The sequence below is a fragment of the Lygodium microphyllum genome, chromosome 20 (assembly GCF_053477565.2).
Source record: "Lygodium microphyllum isolate KBCC chromosome 20, Lygodium_microphyllum_v1.1.10, whole genome shotgun sequence".
NCBI lineage: Eukaryota > Viridiplantae > Streptophyta > Polypodiopsida > Schizaeales > Lygodiaceae > Lygodium > Lygodium microphyllum.
The window spans coordinates 32,119,377-32,139,829 of NC_141154.1; the positions used below are offsets into that span (position 1 = coordinate 32,119,377).

General features: G+C 43.2%; 1 protein-coding gene across 1 annotated transcript in view; it reads left to right on the forward strand.

The window, feature by feature from the left end:
• LOC148018813 (uncharacterized) overlaps window positions 1-18,865 on the forward strand; it is a 30,992-nt gene extending 12,127 nt beyond the window's left edge. Inside the window, exons 3-4 of the mRNA XM_087660763.1 lie at window positions 18,227-18,287; window positions 18,452-18,865. Of these exons, the coding sequence (XP_087516889.1) occupies window positions 18,227-18,287; window positions 18,452-18,826 (436 nt within the window). The 3' untranslated portion in view covers window positions 18,827-18,865. The remainder of the gene's footprint in view (window positions 1-18,226; window positions 18,288-18,451) is intronic.
• Window positions 18,866-20,453: the final 1,588 nt, after the last annotated feature.

Genomic DNA, 20,453 nt, shown 5'->3' on the forward strand with positions numbered 1-20,453 from the left:
TAAGCACAAGGCTCGCCTTGTTGCTAAAGGTTTTGCACAGCGCCCCGGGATTGACTGTCATGACACTTTTGCCCCCACAGCTCGTATGGCGACCATTAGAGCTGTTCTTGCTTTGGCTGGCCATAGGAGATGGCCTGTTTATCAGTTGAATGTGAAGTCGGCCTTCCTCAATGGTGATTTGAAGGAGGAGATCTATGTTGAGCAGCCTCCAGGCTTTGGATCTTCCGATGGGAAAGTCTACAGGTTGAAGAAGGCCTTGTATGGCCTCAAGCAGGCTCCGCGTGCATGGAACGAGAAGATTGATTCGTTCCTCCAATCTCAGTTGGGATATCGGCGGTCCAAGGCCGATCCGCAGCTGTATGTACACACTTCCGAGGATGGTTGTGTGCTGTTTGTCTTATATGTTGATGATTTGATTGTCACAGGTGATGATGCACAACAGGTCCAGGAGACGAAGTCAGCTTTACATCGGACGTTCGAGATGACGGACTTGGGTCTATTCCATTTCTTTTTGGGCCATGAGATTTATCAGTCTCAGAGGGGGATCTTTATCTCTCAACAGAGATATGTACAGGAGCTCTTGGTGTCTTTTGAGATGGAGGATTGTCGGGCCCTCTCTACTCCTATGGATCCGAACTGGAAGGCCACTTCCCATTCAGCTTCTCCTTTGGCGGATGCATCCCGCTATCGACAGTTGATTGGGTCCTTGATTTGGCTTCTCAACACGAGGGTTGATCTATGTTTTGCTGTTGGGCTCTTGGTAGGGTTCATGAGTGAACCTAAGACGGTGCATTGGCAGGCTGCTCAGAGGATACTTCGGTATTTGAGGGGGACGTCTGATTTAGGGATTCATTACCCCGCAGGCACAGATGGTTCAGATCTTGTACTTGCAGGTTGGAGCGACTTGGATTGGGCCGGTGACGTGGACCACAGGCGGTCTACTACAGGTTACTGTTTTACTTTTGGTGCAGGTGTTATTTCATGGAGTAGCAAGAAGCAGCCCACGGTAGCCCTTTCGTCTATTGAGGCGGAGTATCGGGCCGCGTCTTCCACCACCTGCGAGGTTGTGTGGCTTCGGCGATTATTGGAGGAGCTTGGGTACCCCCAGACTCGTCCTACATTGCTGCGATGTGACAATGAGAGTTGCATTGCCTTGGCAAGGAACCCTGTTTTTCATGCCCGGATGAAGCACATAGAGATCCAATACCACTTCATCCGAGAAAAGCTTGTGGATGAGACCATCACTGTGGAGTACTGCAAGACGGAGGACAATCTTGCGGATTTGTTTACGAAGGCGCTTCCTCAGGCTCTACTTCGGCGACATTCCAGATCCCTCAGGCTTCTGCCCTGCCCAGGCTCTGAGAGGGGGTGTTAGAGATCAGATCAGATCAAGGCAGCTGGCCAGGTTTGGTGCAGTCGGACTGCCACGTGGCAGTCCGACCTGCAGCAGCCAGTCGGATGCAGCCGCCTGGCCATTTCTGGCGCCCTATTTCCCTCGGTTTCTCGGCTATTTATACCTGGCACTTTCAGTAGTCTGGTACACTTCGCTGCTCGCAGATTACAGACCGGTGAGACGCGCAGATTCCGTCTCTGTTCGCAGATTTCAGACAGCAGACAGTGCAGACTGCAGCGGACTTCGAGGTGGACAGCAGGTTGCATTGTCGAGGTGGAGACACGCAGTCCAGCACACTGCGCCTGTGTATATATCTGCATATCTTTGTATTCAGCATTCTTTATACAGCAGATCTTCATCGTCCACTGTCTCTTTCTCTCTCTTCTCTCTCTGCGTTCTCTCTCTCTCAGTCCTACGCTTCCGCACCGCTGCACTCTGACAGGACTAGGCATTAATTAATGGATTAATACTTGTCCAAGGGTCAATTAATGCATGGGACCACTTTGGGTTGCAAATGGCCTAGCCAATTAATTTTTGGATGGGCAAGGTCAATTTTTTGGGCATGGATTAAGGGTTGAATTAATTTTCAGAATTAATTAAATGGCTCGAAATTACTGAAAATGGATTAAGAAAGCTACCACTTGGCAAACTTTCCCATGCAAGTGGGGGAAAGGCTAAATAGGGCTGAACGGAGAGGGGAATCTCGTTTTTTAATTTTGGAGCTGTTGAAAAGAGGTGTTGGATTGTGGCTACCAGCTTTTGGGGTCATTTCCCAGCCATTGGAGACCATTTTGGTGATGGAGATTGCATATTCTTGACCTTGGGAAGCTGGCAATTGCTGCTGATGCACTTTCTCTTGAAGATCACAGTCTTTGATGCTCCTATTGTTGTTGGTGCATCCGTTTGGGGCTGGTACAGCAAGGCAGCAGCTGATTTTGATCAGTTCTTCGCGACAAATCTCAAAATTCTCTCTCTCTACAGCATTCTCTCATCTTCTTCAGCCTATGCTCAGCCATTCTTAGCAATTCTTAGCCATTTGGAGGAGATTTCAGCCATTTTTGGTGGACTGATTTGTAATTTCTGCAGTAAACCCTAATTCACAGCAAAAATTAGGGTTTAGCAGCCACCTTGGGATCTGTGCCAGAGATTGAAGGCTCAAGGGACTGAAATTAGCAAACTGATAATTGAAGATTGTCAAGGATTTCAGGAGCCAGCACATCCCAAATTGATTTGGGGCAGCATTTGGCCAGCCAAGGGTCAAATTGGAGAAGAAGTCCTGGGTGAATCAAGGGGCAAATGACCCAAAAGGCTTGCTGGTCATTTATGACAGCAAGAGCAATTGGTTAGCAGGAGGAGATTGAAGAATCTCAAGTTGTACCCCTTCCAATTAAATGAAAGCTAAAGAAATACTGCTAGGGGTGCCAATTTTGGGGCCAACAGGGTGTCTATTGTCCAAGAATGTTATGGTAAAGTGTGTATTTCATTTTATGTGCATTTATTTATTGCTGTAATTAACTCTTAAATCAGGTTATCACCGCCAATTCCAAGAAGGAAGGCTGGTTTCAAAGAAGGCCAGCCAAGCCCTTTTTCTTTATATTTTACCCCAAGGCGTCCCACCCCAAAGCAGCCAGAGCATCGGACAAAGGGTACGCGTCGGCTGCCCAGTGGCCTACTAAGACTACAAAGGCAATGGTTATCTTACCAAGGGAGCCCAAGTGATCACCCTAGAGAGGATAGCGCATCGAACAAAGGGTGCTCGTTGGCTGTCGACATCAACACTTCGTAAAATTTGGGGTTTTTGCTGAAATTGCTATATTTTGGCAAAACTGGCTTGTTCTATGCATGATAGAGGAAATGCAAATGTGTGTTTGATGCTTTGAGCACAAAATTTTGGGGCTTTTGACCGTTCGTGTCAAATTTAATGCCCGTGGGTACATGTACAACAGAAATTGCAGCTTAAATTTTGGGATTTCTCTTGTAATGTGATGCACATGCCCTTGGAACAGCTGTAATCAGTTGGATAATGCTGTAGCACTTGGTTTGGTGCTTCTGAAAACGTAATTACAGATCTGAAATCTGTACTTCTGCGTGGTCATTTATTGCTGATTGGTACTTGTTTGTACCTTGGTCACTTGGGTGACAGTTTGGGCCTGCATTTGCTGGTTTTTTGGTTACATTTGGGTTGAAAATCATGGCTGGCAGCAATGACAGCAGTAATTTGATGCACATAAAAAAGCTTGAAGGCGCACATAAATTTGCAGTGTGGCAAAAACAGTGCTACAATATCCTGGTACAAAAGAAACAGGAAAAGCTGATCAAAACCAAAGGGGCAAAGCCTGCAGACATGGATCAGGACGATTGGGATGAGTTGAATGAGCTTGCACGCCCAACCATAGAGCTATCGATTTTCTATGCCTTACTCTTCAACATTGAAGGTTTGGATTCTGCATATGCTATATGGACTAGACTGGAAGAACTGTATGCACAAAAGAGTGTTGCAAGCAAAGTGTATTGGCTGAAAAAGCTTATGGATTTGCGTATGAAAGAAGGTACAGCAATGTCTACTCACTTGAGTGAGTTTAACTCCATTTTCAGCCAGCTGCGCCTTGAAGTTCATGATTGATGAGGAATTTAAGACTACTTTCTTGCTTTGCACTCTACCAGAGAGTTGGGATACATTCAGGGCTGCTATGAGCCATTCTAATGTGATCCTTTTGTATGCTGATGTAGAGAGTGCTCTACTTATGGAAGAGATGAATCGTTTGAACAATGCATCCAGTAAGTCTTCCAGTGCTTTGCATACTAGGGGTAGATCACAGCAAAAGGGCAAATATGATGGCAAGGGATGCAGTAAATCACGTGGCAAAGATGTTGAATGCCATCATTGTGGCAAGAAGGGTCGCTTTAAACGTGACTGCTACAAATGGAAGAAAGAGAAAGGAAAAGGCAAGAAACAGATGATAGCAAGGAAGAGAAGAAGGACAGCTAGCCTAATAAGAGCAATGTAAAAATTGAAGAGGTGAATGTAGTCACTCATGACAGTGATAGTGGAAGTGACATACTCTGTCTCGTCACACTTTGGTGCACATGCTTTACTTGCAGATACAGATGATGACATGTATACCTGGATTCTCGATTCAGGTGTTTCCTTTCATGTCACCCCTCATCGTGATTGGTTCTCCGCCTATACAGGGGGTCGATATGGTGTTGTCCATCTTGGGGACAACTATGCATGTGAGATTGCAAGTATTGGCAGTGTGCAGTTACAGTTTCAGCATGGCTTTGTCTTTACACTTCAACATGTACGCCATATACCTCAGCTCAAGAAGAGCTTGATTAGCACAGGGCAGCTAGATGATGATGGTTTTCATACCACCTTTGGTGATGGAAAATGGAAGATCTGTAAGGGATCTAGGGTTATTGCCAGAGGTTGCAAGAGTGATACTTTGTATCCACTTCATGTACCTAGTGTGCGTGACCATGTTGTTGCCGTGACCCAGCAGCCAAGCGTTTCTTTGTGGCATGGCCAGTTGGGACACATGAGTCAAACAGGAATGAAAGTGCTTTCTCGTTTGGGTTACTTGCCTTGTTTTTGTTATACTGATTTTGAGCATTGTGATCATTGAATTTATGGCAAACATGCACAGACGTCTCACAAAAAGTCTCTTTCTTTGAAATCTTCTCCTCTAGAGTTAGTACATTCGGATGGATGTCAAATGCTAGGATTATCTTTAGGGGAAAATAAATATTTTGTCACCTTTGTCAATGATGCTATACGGAAAGTATGGGCTTACCCTATTCGTAGCAAGGATGAAGTGCTTGACAAGTTTAAAAAATTCTTGGCATTGGTTGAAAATCAGACAGATAAGACACTTAAGTGTCTTCGCTTTGACAATGTTGGGGAATATATGTCCAAGGCCTTTTAGGCATTTTGTGACAGCAAAGGGATAAAGAGGGAGCTCACTGCCCCTCATAATCCGCCCCAAAATGGAGTTGCAGAGCGTATGAATCGGACCATACAGGATAAGGTCCGTACGATGCTGTCTCATGCTGCATTACCCCATGGTTTTTGGGCAGAGTCTGTTATGATAGCTGTTCATTAATTAATTAGTCACCAAACAAGTGTTTGGCTGCGAGGCTTTTGTGCACATTTGTAAAGAAAAATGCAGCAAACTTAAGTCAAAGTTCTGTAAATGCATTTTCCTAGGATATGGTGATGAGGGTGAAATGGGGTATAAATTGTGGGATCCCGAGAAAAGGAAAGTAGTACGCAGCAATGACGTTATCTTTCGGGAAGATTGCATGCATAAACAGCTCGAAAAGATTGAGGAGGTTCGTAGGGTTGTATTTCGGGAAGAAATAACCTTTGGACAGTAAAATGTGCCCGTTGTACAGCAGCAAATACTTGCTATAAATGAACCTGTAAATGCAGGAAATGATGCTGGAAATGATTAGCCAGCTATTGCCCATGAAAATGAGCCATTACATGTGCAGGAATAGCCAGGACAGCATGCTGAAAATGGAAATTTGCAGGAACAGCCAGCAAACAATGACCATTGGGTTAGAAGATTGTCTAGGGCTACTAGACAACCTGACATGTTTGTTCCTGGTGCAATTAATGTGGCTGATTATGTCATGTTGACAGATTGCGGTGAACCATCTTACTTCAAGGAAACAATGGACAGACAGGACAGCAAGAAATGGTATAAAGCCATGTTGTCAGAGATGGAATCTCTTGAAAAAAATGGCACTTGGGACTTGATGCAGTTGCCTAAAGGGCAGAAAACCTTTCCATGCAAATGGGTTTACAAGATGAAGGTCACTTTTGGTTTCTTACCAAAGTACAAAGCAAGATTGGTTGCAAAAGGGTAGAAGTAGGAGCATGGAATTGACTTTGATGAGATTTTCTCTCCTGTAGTCAAGATGACTACATTGAGAACCATTTTGGGCTTGATTGCAGTTGAGGATATGGAGCTCATACAGATGGATGTAAAGACTGCGTTTTTACATGGTGATCTGCATGAAGACATAGATATGCAGCAGCCTGAAGGGTTTGTTAAACAAGGGAATGAAAAAATGGTATGTAAACTCAAAAGGAGTTTGTATGGGCTGAAACAAGCACTAAGAGAATGGTATCATGAATTTGATACATTCATGCAGTCCCAAGGCTTTCATAGAAGTCAAGTTGATCACTGCTTGTACACCAAGAAGGCAGTAGATGGCAGCTTGATTATCTTGGTTTTGTATGTTGATGACATGCTGATTGCTGGCAGGGATACTCATGCCTTGGACTCACTGAAGCAAAGTCTTCATGGCAGCTTTGACATGAAGGATCTTGGTGATGTAAATCACATTCTTGGCATGCGAATACTCAGAGAAAGATCGAAAGGCTTACTCTATCTATCTCAGCAGGAGTATATCTCCAAAGTTTTGCAGCGTTTCAATATGGAGGGGGAGAAAACAATTGGGGTTCCATTGCCTGCATATGTGAAACTTAGTGCAAAGGACAGCCCTATATCTAATGATGAGAAGGCTGAAATGGCCAAGATACCATATGCTTCAGCTGTTGGCAGTTTGATGTATGCTATGGTTGCTACACGTCCCGACATTGCCTTTGTAGTGGGAGTGGTTAGCAGATACATGGCAACCCCTGGCAAGAAGCATTGGGATGGAGTGTGACCTGATCGTTAGAGAACTTGGGAGTCCTTGTAGTGGAGAATTCGGCAAGAAGACGCCAATACTCACCAACTTGACTTTCAAGTCATCTTGGTCAGAGATTTTGAAATTTTGAAGCTCGTGGTTAAGATTTACACGACGGGTCCTATCTCGAGCCGCATAATGGTCAGTCAAGTGTGCCCATCGCTCTGACGCTAGGTCAAAATGTTGAAGTTTTGCATGTTTCAGGTGTTTTCAGCTTGCTGCCCACACCCCTTTCGCGGAGGACATCGCAGTCTTAGCTGTCCCTTGCTATCATCTACAGTCTGGCGCCTGTTTCCAACCTTCCACCCGCAGTTTTCAGCTGTTTACAGCAGAGCGATTGTTGCTGATCACTCTCCATTCAGAAAACAATCTCGTTTTTGCGGATTTCAGGTATTTCAGCTTGCCGCCCACACCTCAGACACGGAGGACATTGCGGTCCAAGCTGGCCATTGCTGTCTATAATAGTCTGGTGCCTGTTTCCAGCCTATCACGCACTGTTCGGAGCTGATTTCAGCATATTGACTGCTGCTGCTGTTTTTTCCTGCGTTTTTAGTCTTTCTCTCTCCTCACTTGTGTTTTTCTATAGGTTGCAACCTCTTATTGCTGATCGCATCCTCCTCCCACTGGCAGCTCACTTTCAGCCCTTCCACTGCCCTCCCACCCCTTGAGGCGGACATTGCGGTTCGTGCTTCATACTGCCCTCACACCCCTTGAGGTGGACATTGTGGTTCGTGGTTCATGGTGGCTGACCTCTTCCTTCTTCAGCAAGGCACACTGGTATCCATGGCTTCTTTACCAACAGATGACCAGACTACTGGGTGCTCCTATTGTGGCATCACCGGACACACCACCGATGCTTGCCGACTTCGACCTTTGCTCCCCACCCCCCGGAGTATATGCGTCTTCCACCAGGCACTCCTTGTGCCACCCCTCATTTCTGGGCCACAGAGATCGTTCTGCATCGGCTATTAGAGTACTATGCTCAAGGCAATAAGACGTATGCGATGTGCACTAAGTCCTTTTGAGCACATAGAGGATCGACTGGCGCTATGACCTCCTGGAGATTGTCGCAATGCTAGCGGCAATCTTCTTCCACTTATTTTCAGGTACAGTGGCTTCCACGACCTACGGATCTGCAGTCCACTCCATCGAGAGACAGTGATTGTTTGATACCGTCTCCTCGTCAGTCCGCTCCTTCGAGAGACGGTGGTTGCTCAACTCCTTCCTCTTCTTCGGCTACCTAGTCTGCTCCACTGAGAGACATCGATTGTTGCCCACTTCTTGCTCATTTTGAGCCCCACCCTTTCCCACCCTTGATTACTCAGGTTCAAGAGGCTATCTTTGGGAGCTCTTCGGCACCCCAGATACCTTCTTTGGTACGACGGCGGCACTTTCTTCGTCATCAGACATTTCGGAGTCCGTGATTCATGAATTTTTTGATTCCCTATCTACTTCAGAGGGGGATGTTATTTCTTTGCCCTCAGAGGGGGCATCTACTTTTTCTTTGACTTTAGGGGGGGCCCCTCCATCTCCCACCTCAGAGGAGGAACCTACTCCACATGAAGTTCTTCACTCATCCTCTACTTTCTTGGGGTGGCTATTGTCACAAGGTGGTGATACTTTTTACAATTGCTTTTCTTATTTACTTATATAAATATTTTATTATTTTTTCTTTTGTTACTGTTGCTTTTTACCCCCAGAGTTCTCTTGGAATAAGCCGGGATCTTTGCATGGCCAGAAGAGGTAGCCATTGGGACAAATTAGACTAATGGTTGTTTGAGTCTTAGGACCAGTTCCATATTGAATGGGCACTGAAGAATAGAATGCCAGTGGTTTGGGACTGTGTGCTTAGCCACTGGAGATGGTGCAGGACAATGAGCCTGGCCAAGACAGAAGATGCATATGTGAGAATGCTCACGAAATAAAAGTCACTGTAACTGAGCTACATTACACTTTTTGATGTGGTTGCAATGATAAAAGTTGCTCAGAAAAACTTGAGGAATGCAGGGGTCACCATCCCTAAAATTTAGGGAGTTACTATTTTTGGACTCCAGAATGTGTTCGCGTCATTGTCTTCGTTTTTGTACGAGAATTGCCGAGGTCAAAATTTGCACCGATCATGGAGAATTTTAGACTGGAAGGTTTAAACGAGAAAATTGTTACATGTATGCCATGTGGCACAAATTCCCGAGAGAGAGAGAGAGAGAGAGAGAGAGAGAGAGAGAGAGAGCATTAAAAAAAACGTAATAGGCATAAGGGGCAGATGGGAGAATGAAATTTTGAGGAGCTGAGGGCAGATTGCTGCAAAAAAACCAGCCATGGAGAGCACTTCTATGTCTCTGACTCAAGCACGGAGGTAGAGCTTGCTTCCTATGATCAACTCTCTCTCTATTCTCAGAAGAAATGCTTTGCATGATGGATTGATTCCATCGAATGTACAATTCTGTGTTTTCTCTGTAATATTGCATTTGGATCATTAAGTATTGGACACAGTGAACTCGGCACATGCTGGATAAGAACAATGAACTTTGCTCATGCTGAATAAGAACAGTGAACTTTGCACATGCTGAATAGTAAGAACAGTGAATTCTGCACATGTTGGACAGTAAGAACAGAGTGCTAGACAAGTAAGAACAGTGAACTCTGCACATGTTGAATAAAAACAATGAACTTTGCACATGTTGAACCGTAAGAACAGTGAACTTTGCACGTGCTGGACAATAAGAACAGTGAATTCTGCACATGCTGGACAGTAAGGGATATTGATCTGGACATGCTGTACTGTTCTTATGCAGCTGGGATTTACTCAAAAGAGATAAAAACCAACTATTCATAGGTTATGTATTTTGGAACATTATCATTTTTGTAATTTTCTATCTTTTAATTGATAATAAATACTGAGAGGGGTGCCGGTCTTCGGGGCCAATCTGGTGTAGGATGGAGTGAGGTCTCTGTTTATGTGTGTGTGTGTAAAGACCAGGTGTTAATTGAAGGAACTACCGCTTTATGTGAGTCATAGACCGGTTGTAGCTGTCTTCGATCAGTCATCTCTTCTACTGATATCCAGGATCTTTAGGTACCACCTAGATCAGGACCTTGGAGGTTCAGCCACGACTTGGTGACGAGGCCTTCGTATTCCTTCTAGCATGGGTGCACGGAGCTAGTAGCTTCTCTCTCGAGGTTGAATTTCAGTTTCTTCAGTTCACTCTGTCTACTGTTCTTTATTGCAGGTTCCCTTTCCGGTGGAAATCTTGGATCTTAAGGATCCTCTACATCTTCTTCCTTCTCTTCTCTTCTTGCCTTGGTCACTTGGTTAGCATGGAGTCACCTCCTGAGATCGAGTACGGGCATATCCTTATGGTTCTCGGCACCACACAAAGTCCGACATTCCTCCTATGCATTGTATGTTTTCATCATCTTTGTACTAGGGCGCTTGGGCAAGTGAACAATTTTCCCACGAGGGAGACTGTCCAAGTGGCACCTGCTACATGAGTATTCTTCAGCATGTAGCATTGTATCTCCACCTCATTTTTCTCTTGTTCCCCTTTTTGGGCTTGAGAGGGGGTGTTGAGAAATCCTTCACCCTTCACCCGCAGTTTGTGTTTCTGCGTTTTGCGTTTTGCGTTTAGGGTTTGCAGCCTTAAAAAGGGGCGCCATCCTAGACTGACTGTGTCTATTTATAGGCTACTCTCTCATTCATTCCACACGGCTGATTCATTCAGTCCGTCACCTCTTCTCTCCAGTCTCTCCACTACCCTCACACCCCTTCAGGAGGACATTGCGGTTCGTGGTTTGTGGCTGTCTTCATCATCTTCCTTGTGCTACGACACCCTTGTTCCCTTGTATCACATTCACTTCATGATTTAGATCTTCATCATTCCATTCATCAGAGTTTCTTCTCTCTTCTCTTCTCTTCTCTTCTCCATGTTTGTCGAGTTCACTCCGTGTTCCTCCTCGCAAACCCTACTGTCTCACTGGTACGTCATCTTTTGACAGGCCCATCCCTAATGAAGCTCTCGACGGCCCTGCAATATCATTAGATTTATGTGCAATATATAAAGAGAGAAATTCATGCAAACTTCATTGAGTAGCTTCTCTTAAAGGGCAATCCTTCGATCGAGCTCCTCAATCTTTTTTCGTCTATAAGCCATGATCACATTATATTCTTTAGTGGACAGCTTGTATAGCTTTTCTTCTGTGTGGTCAGAAGTGTCTTCCACCATGTTGGAACTTTGTGGAGCAAGCTGATCTGCCCACTCACGCTCGGTTCTGGGCATAGTTGATTTTGGAGATTGAATTGGTGTTGTTGTGTTCGAAGTCATTTGAACCTAGTGTTGTTTTTGCTTTTGCAAAGAGCTTTTCGATCAAAGGCCTAGGTTTCTCAGAGAGTACCAGGCTTTGATACCATGTAAATAAATACCCTAACATAGAAACACAAATAACAATTGTTCGACAAAGCACAGGTTTCTCAGAGAGTACCAGGCTCTGATACCATGTATAGAAATACCCTAACATAGAAACACAAATAACAATTGTACGACAAAGCACGGGTTGATAAAAGAATACAGTTAGGGTTAGGGTAACTCAGAGACAATGAACACAGTGAATAAATGAAATGATATGACTACTGAATATACAATGCTCATGCAACAAACACACTATGCAGTGAATGAATACCGAACCTCAAACTCCTGTATCTCAAGGATCAGGGTAGGGGTAATGAGTTGGAGAGTGTGTCATGCTCCGAATGGATCTCGAATTGTAGCAAGGCAGCCTCCGAATGTCAAACACCAGCAAACGCAACAATGGATAGCTGGATCTGATGCAGACAGCATACTAGAGAGAGAAAGACTAAAAACGCAGGTGAGGAGAGAGAAAGACTAAAAACGTAGGTGAGGAGAGAGAAAACAACAAATGCAGGCAGTGGAGAGAAAATCTGCTGTGACAACAGGGAGGAGAGAGGAAATTGCAGCGACAGTAGTTAGGAGAGAGAAAACTGTGCTGGCGTCAACTGGGGCCTGAAAACGCAGCAATATGCTGATGTGGCAAGCTGTACGACAGCTGTACGGGTGGTCAGCAGCAGTTGCCTGGCTGGAAACAGCAGCAAACGGGAGGTGGAGGGCTGGAAACAGGCACCAGACTGTAGATGACAGCTAGGGAGAGTTGAGACTGCAATGTCCTTCGCGAAAGGGGTGTGGGCAACAAGCTGAAAACACCTGAAATCTGCAAAAACGAGATTAGGGCTGAATGGAGGACAGCATACTTATTTATAGAAAGTTTTGGGCCCTCCAAAGTGGGTTTGTGCTTACGGGACACAGACACTCTCTAGAAATGCATTTCTTAAAAAAAAAACAAGGTTTCTTCATTAATTAAGCATGTTTTGGGGCTGTTTTAGTAAAGCTAATGCATTTTTAGCTCAACATCCATGTGCCAAAACCCAATACTATTCGGACCACTAAGGCATTGTAATGCATAAACTGAGTAGAAACAACATCTCATAGCAATGATATACCACATGATAGTCATGTAAAGCATACATCCGTTGCAAACCACATGTAACTTTTGCAATTGTACTTCTTTTGCATCACTTGCAAGTGCACATTGCATACCATCCATATATTCCAAATATGCCTTTCAAATGTACATCACATGAAAATGTATATTCCATGTATTCCATAAATGTCAACAACCTTGCAAATGTATAGTTTCAGAATCTAGGTGCAAACCATACCATATGCATACCAACCGCAGTGACTAGTACATTGAATAATGATCCCAATGGCAAAATTAATGTCCACAGTACCTTGGATGCAAACCAAGTACATCCGAGATCCATTACATAATTGAGCTGTCCATCACTAGGGGAGTGGAGATGCAACCTTCCCATTGAGCATTAGGCAATACTCTGGACCTTTTATGCTTTGTTGAGCTTGAAAAAGCTCGATTCAAAATCGGCTCTAACTGAATACATCAAGGTAAAGTGCATCATTGAGAATAATTTGCTAGGTCACCCTCCTCTATCTAATTGCATTTTTTCATAGGTGAAACAATGCTGAAGCTTTAACAAGAAGCACACGGAAACTTTACCTTTAACTTTAATTGCCTCAAAACTTACACTAGGAGCCTAAGTTCTCGGCGTTTTTTTCTCTTAAGCATTGAGATGCTTTAACTTTCATATTGTTGCAATTCCAACTTAACTAATATGTAACATTGTTTCTAATTGACTAGACCCTTAAGTGTATCTGACATATTAAGAGCGCCAAATGCATTAGGAAACATTTTTGTTTGCATACTTTGGACTATTGCAATGTGATTGTGCATGGGAGTTTGCATACTACTTGCCATACCAAGATACATCTTTCCATTCATTGCATGCATTAATAGCTGCATTTTCCTCTTGCAAGCACTGCTAGCTACATTTTTCCTCATGACTAGCACTATACGAAGCATTTGCATGACCAACATTAATACAAGGAGTCCCAAACACACTGGGCTACATATATGCATTGCCAAACTTGCAACTTTGTGTTCGTGGTTCCAACATCATGTCAACATTGCCGTTATGCATATTATCAGCCATACCTTGATGCATGGGGCCCTTACATACTACTCATTGGTTGCTGTATACCATAAGGAGTTGTGCCATACATCCCCATATGTGGTTCGTGATCCATCATAGCATGGAAACTAGTGCCACCACCAAAGTACCCTAGTTGCTCCATCATTGTATATATGCATTGCTGTCCAAAAAGCCTTTGCATTGGCACTTCCAAGTTGGCCTTGCATGGGCATCAATTGCTCCATTAGCATCATTTGCTTATGCCCACTACCCACGTTTGGAACATCATGCTTTTGTATTACTCTTTCTTTAGGGCATCTTGCTGTTCCGAAGTTCTTTAAAGATAATTTCCTCTTTCTTTTGCTGGTCATTGGCTTCTAAAGGCCTAGAAGGACCCGAATTTTGGTCTAAACCAACATTATTAGCTTGCTGTCCATGTTGTAAGCGTGTTCCATGATTAGGGATTGCATTTTTCCCTTCATTATGTGCATTTTCAGAATGAGACGCATCATTGCTGCTTGATCCCATCTCACTATCTGGAGACATTCTTGCTGTAGTGCTCAGCTGAATACAATTTCAACACTAGAGCAAAGCTTCTGACCTTCAATTAGGTGCCTTGGGCCCACCAATTCAAGGGATTTGATGGTATCTCGGTGATGGAACCTTGAAACTAGCCTTTCTCCTCTGATAGGGTTGTACTAACATGATTTAACACTAACTACAACAATGAATTAATTCGCATAAAACTTTGCCACTTTAATCTTGGACAATGGACAGCTGGTTGGCCCCAAAATTGGCGCCCCTTCTGGTATTTCTTTAGCTTTTATTGCAAATGGATGGAGTACAACTGAGATTCTTTGATCCCCTTCTCTAATCCAAGTGCCTCTTGTTGTCAATATTAACTAGCAAGTCTTCAAACCAATTTACCCCTTGGTTTGCTCGGGGAATTAGCCGTCATCTTGTTCATTGCAAGACAAATTTAGCCCCAAATTGGCATTGGTTGGTTGGCCTCTTGAATCTCCCTAAAATTCTTTAATTTCAGCTAATAGAATTTAAGTCCTAGGCCCTCAATTTTGAGCATGCACTTGTGGTGGTTGTCTAATTTTGATATATGTTGTAAATTAGGATTTTTAGCGGAGATTTTCAAATATTTTCAACTCGATGACTCAAATTTTTGAAAAATGTTGAGGGGAGTTGAGAAATGGCTGTAGGATGAGAGAGAATGCCATGGAGAGAGAAATTTCAGACTTCCATTATGAGAAAATGGAAGAAATCAGCTGTTGCACTGTCTAGTCAACCATGAAAGCAATCTCCATTGATGGAACATATAATGTCATTTGGCTGCAACAGCCCTCAAACTGCTGTCATCTATTGTTGCAGTCTCTTCAGGTCATGTCACTTGCTCTTGGAGAGTCTCTTGTTGGTTGAAAATATAACAGCTATGGCAGCTTTCTCTCTCTCTCTCTTAGCTTGCACAAGGTTGGAATGACTCTCTCTCCCTTGAGCCTAAAAAATGTCTTTTTCACTTGCATGGGCAAGTGTTGTCAAGCGGCAGGCTTCTAATCTCATTTTTTAACATTATCTAGCTTGTTAAATTAATTTTTAGAATATTAATATTGAAAATTAATTTAATAATTGTTCTAGTTTCCAAAAAAACAATTTTAGTAGCCAATAATTTAAATTGGCTAGGCCAATTTGTCTCCCAAGCGTCCTTGAGCAATTTTTGACCTCTAGACTGTTTTTTAATGCCTAGTCTCAATGTCACCATTGCCATTAGTGGCCAATAAATTGGTCTAGGCCAAAATTTGACATTAGATACCACCTACTAGTACTTGTTAGTCATAGCTTATTACGGCTTTTGTCATTGGCACCAATTGATATCTCGGGATCCTAGGTCTCACACGATGAAACAATTAACTTGCACCTCATATGTGCAAGTCACATTTGCACATTTGATTAACTTATAATTAAATGCCAAGCAAAGTAATAACATTTCACGTTCTCGTGACATCCAGTGTCAGGTTCATACAACCCCTTTGAGTCATACGAATCAAAACCCTCTCCTATTTATCCTTTCGGTGTGCAGGATCCGGATGATTTTTTGTATGTGAATGTCAATAGAGGGGGCTTTGGAAGCAAATATCTTTTAGCAGGTATATCTTCATCTTTTGTTTCATTTGAGCATGTAAACCACTCTTCTCAAATCCGTTTCATCCCACCCATTTCTGTCCACACCTTGGTTTCCTCTCTTCCTTCCAAAACCTCAGATTATACTCTACTTCCACATCTAGCACACTAGGAGTTGAATCCTTTGTCTCCGCTCCTAGCATTTTCTCTTTCTCCACACCATATTCTACCTGCCCTCACTTTACTTTCACTTTTCACCCTAGTACATTGTTGGGGGGAATGCCACCCATTAACATTGTGCCTTCCACATATCCACAAGTGAGCACTTCTTTTCACCTTTGGACGCCTGCGATGGGCATTCCCCTCACTACCCTTGGACACTCACATCCCCATTCATCAACCTTCCAGATGCAAGGCTTTCCATCCTCTGCGTATGGTGCATCGTCACACATTCCACGGGTCCCTCCTATGCAAGGATTTCCATCTTTTGCTCCACGTGTCCCTATCCCTTCTCCATGGGCTCCTCATGCCCAATCAGCCCATGCCCATATTTGGATCCATTGTGTACACTTCTTGCATGCCTGGCGGGCACTTTAGGATTCATTCCCAAGTGTACTCCACTTTCCCTCCCTATCAACCCTACTCCCGTTAGACACCCTATTCATCCCCTAGTACCTCTCATGAGCTTCCATGACCTACATTAGGTGGTTTTTTTGTTTTCAACACTTTTCTTCATCAACCTTTCCTTTGACTAGTAGTTATTGCACTTGGGATCCGTCTCCAGTGGACGACACACATCAACACCTTCCTCAACCCTCTCCCACAAGAGCCATTGGCTGTTGGACAGCTTTGCCCTCGAGCATCTTGTACATTCTTTCCTTCATTTACAACATTGATTCATTCACTTCAAAGTTCTCTTTCTTCTTTGTTTGTGTTTGTGTTTTGGCATTTCGTGTTTTTGCGTTTTGAGTTTTTGTTTTGTGTTTTGTGTTTTGCGTTTTGTGTTTAGGGTTTGAGTTTTGCACATTACTGTTTGAGTCTTTATGTTTCAGTTGTGGCCGTACTTTTTGTGTTTCCTCAGTGCAAACCCTAGCATATCTTCACAAGGGGAGTTTGTTTTCCACAAACTTGCTCAGTTTTGTGCCAATCATGGCATACACCAGGAGTTTGCCAACATGAGCACACCTTAGGAGAATGGCATATTGGAGTGGAAGAATCGCAGTGTGATTGACATGGTGCGGGCTATGATGGAGCATTGGCAGACATTGCAGTGTCTACGGGCTGAAGCATTGGCTCTTAGAATTTGCCAATTTTATGTGCAACTTCTTACCAGGTGTAAGATATACCTATACATGAATGGAGAGGGAGTCTTTTTTATAAAGAGTTGTTGATTGTGATAGTGAGAGCTTGCCCATAGCTATGTTTCATGCTTGCATGAAGCATGTAGAGCTCAGGTACCGATTTGATCGAGAGAGGAAATCAAGAGGATCCTGATCTTGGATTGGGAATTGAACTGGTGTGTAGTCCAACAATGGACAATGTGATGGACATTTTAACGAAGGCTCCTCCATTGCCTTTGCGTCTTCCTCATTGCACTTCTTGGGAGTTTAGACATAGAGAGGGGGTGTTAATGGTCATGGTGATCTCCTGTTTGCGAGCCCTACACTTGAGTCAGCAATGTACATTAGGAGCTTTGTTCAGTGATGATCATTTACGCCATCTTGGTCCAATTTGTCCATTTTGTTGTTATTGTTCTTCTTTTGGCTCTGCCTATCTTATATGTGCTCTGACATGTTTTGTGCCACTGTTTTAGGTCATGAGCCTTATCTTAGGACAGCCTGTCAGCTGGGCAGCTTCAGTCAGTCAGACTCTGTCAGCTTTAGTCTTCTCATTCCCAGTACCCTTACAAGTTACTGCATTAACTTGCTGTGACACATGCAGAGGCTTTTCTTATATCAACCACCTTTATCATCAGTGCTGGTTTTCCTCATTGCCTTCACTTTGCGCTTTGGTTTTTTTGTCTTCAGTTGGCAAGTTTATGCTTTTGCTCAGATTCTGATAAAGGCAGGATGCAAAGAGGAAAAGGGAGGGGGTTTTTCAGCGCTGAGTGCTGCTGTGGGGAGAGGGAGGGAGGGAGATAAAAAGAGGGGGTACATGTGTGGGTATAGAGGACGTTTCTTAGGGAGCTTTATTATTATTATTGTTATTTTCAGGGAGTGGGGTGTGTGGTGGGGGGTGGGTGGTGTGTGTGTGGGGTGTGGTGAATGGGATTCACACCTATAACACATTCACACAACATAAGTCGAGCAAAAAATTTTATGAAACGAGTTGACTTTTGACCTGTGAAGCTCTGCCTAAAACTTTCAATTTTCTCTTTTTTGGAGTACCTTTTTGAAAGGCTCTTCAAAATTTTAGAGTTCCTGACTAGAGTATGTGTCAACTTGCAGTATTTACAGGAAAGGCCTGAAAGCTGTTCCACCTGTTTTAAAGACGACTATAGTTGAACAGGTTCTGTCTCTGATCTCATCTGGTTTTCTGATCAGTATGCTTACAGAAGTTGCAATGGTTCTTACGCTCAATTCATTTTACTCCCCTTAATCACCTGTTATCTTGCAATGGTCCTTAGGTTCATTTCATTTTACTCTCCTTAATCACCTGTTATCTTACTTCAGGAGCCTGCAACCAATCCAGGAAGAAAATCGAGAATTGAGAAGCGCTTGGAGCCCTGGATTCGGCGGGAATTGCAGGCAATTGCTCTTGATTCTGACCCCACAGTTTTAGTGCAGTTTGTGCTTTCTCTATGGTTTATAGCCCTGGAACAAACAGAGAGGATTAAAGAGGGCTGTGAAAGCTCGAGAAATTTACGCCAGCAGCCTTCAAGGCACTTAGGGGGAGTCAATCAAGTTGGAGATACTGAGGCAGTTCACCAATTAAAACCCTTTTTGCATGAAAAGGCAGCAACCTTTTGGCATGAATTAAAATGCTTTGCAGAAAGTCCCTACTCAATGAAAGCGTATGACTCTACCATTGCTTGTAAGAAAGAGTAACTTGGATATTTATAGATCCCATGATTTGCTTTATGTGCTATTTGGAGGGTTTATGCTGCATGTTTTAGCGTTTTAATAAGTGTGCAAAATTAGGGTTCAAGCTGCATGTTTCAGCGTTACACAGTCTGTAAAATTATGCCTTAACCAACTTTTGTTGCATGCTTTACATCAAGGCAGAGATAAAATGCCTTCGCGTGAATAAAGCTGCTGAAGGAATTAAAGATCAAATACCGCAGCTGGGTAAGTCTCAGGATGGCATCTCTGTTTAGGGTTTTTGATGATACTCCAGGGTTCGTGCACATGTGGATAGGGCAGGATAGGAATTGGAACTGGTTGAGGGATGAGAGGAGCGCCCCCTTTCAAGGTCCTCGGGGCTGTCCATTAGGCTCACTATCACATAGCCCTCATATATATTTGCTGTGATAAACTGGAGGTAGGAGATATTGTTATGCTGCTACTTTGAAATTTCCCTCCCACAAACATACAATATTGTTATGCTGCTACTTTAAAATCTCCCTCACACAAACATGCTTAACGTTTTGGTATGTTTTAAAACCTCCCGATTATTAACCCCTAGCGTTTGTTTTGCAATGTATTGGTGAAATTCATTCACCTTGAAAGCTAGTTTAGTCAAAATTTTGCACTCCTTGCCTTGATGGTTGTCGATTCTAGAGAGAGTTTGGAGCCCCCAAGTGATCTTTTTTGAGATTTTGAATTTTCAAAGGGGACAAAATCAGACTAAATGTGTCTGTGGAATATTCGGTCATTGGTTCGCTTGGCTTATTGTGTAATTAATAATGCTTAAGACTTTGATCCAAAGTGACTTCAAACCGGTAGCATGATTTAGTGCCATAATACTAGTATTTGGACATTTAGAGAGTTGATCCAATCCCTTGGTTTATGACCTTGTGCATGGGTACATGTGAGTGGAAGTAAGCTATGCATACGTGTTAAGTTACTTTGAATTTATATTCGAAAAGGTTCAAGAGAGAGATTGGAAGTAAGCGATGCATGTGTATCAAATCACATTCAATTTGTTTGGAAAAGGTTTGCACTTAAATATGTAAGTTCTAGTCCCTTTTGCAAGAAAAGTGGGACCAGTGTTTAGTGTTGCCTAAGTAGTGGACAAAGATTATTTACATTGCAAAAATTAAATGTCTTATTTCCATATATTAAGAGCAAGAAATCTTTATTTTAAGAGACTTAGGCCTTATAGTTCCATTCCTTTCTTTGCTTCCTTTCCTAAGTCATCTTGATGTGTCTCTCTTCTTCAACACTTTGAAGTTCTCTCTCTCTCTCTCTCTCTCTCTCTCTCTCTCTCTCTCTCTCTCTCTCTCTCGTTGCCACAATTGTCGGGTGTCTTACCTTTGACTTGTGGTGTTCTTGTCATCGTTGTTAAGTGTTGGTCATGTAGATTTTAGATGGGATGCGTTGACTTGCCACCCCACACCCCTTGGACTTGTGATATTCTCATCATTGTTGTTTAGCATTGGTCATGTAGATTGTAGATGGAACGTGTTGATTTGTTGGGCATACATTCGGTGTTGTGCTTGTTTTCTTGTTTGATTGTCATTGTCTAGCTACATTTTTGTGGATTATGAAGAGGTGTGCTAATATTTTAATCACT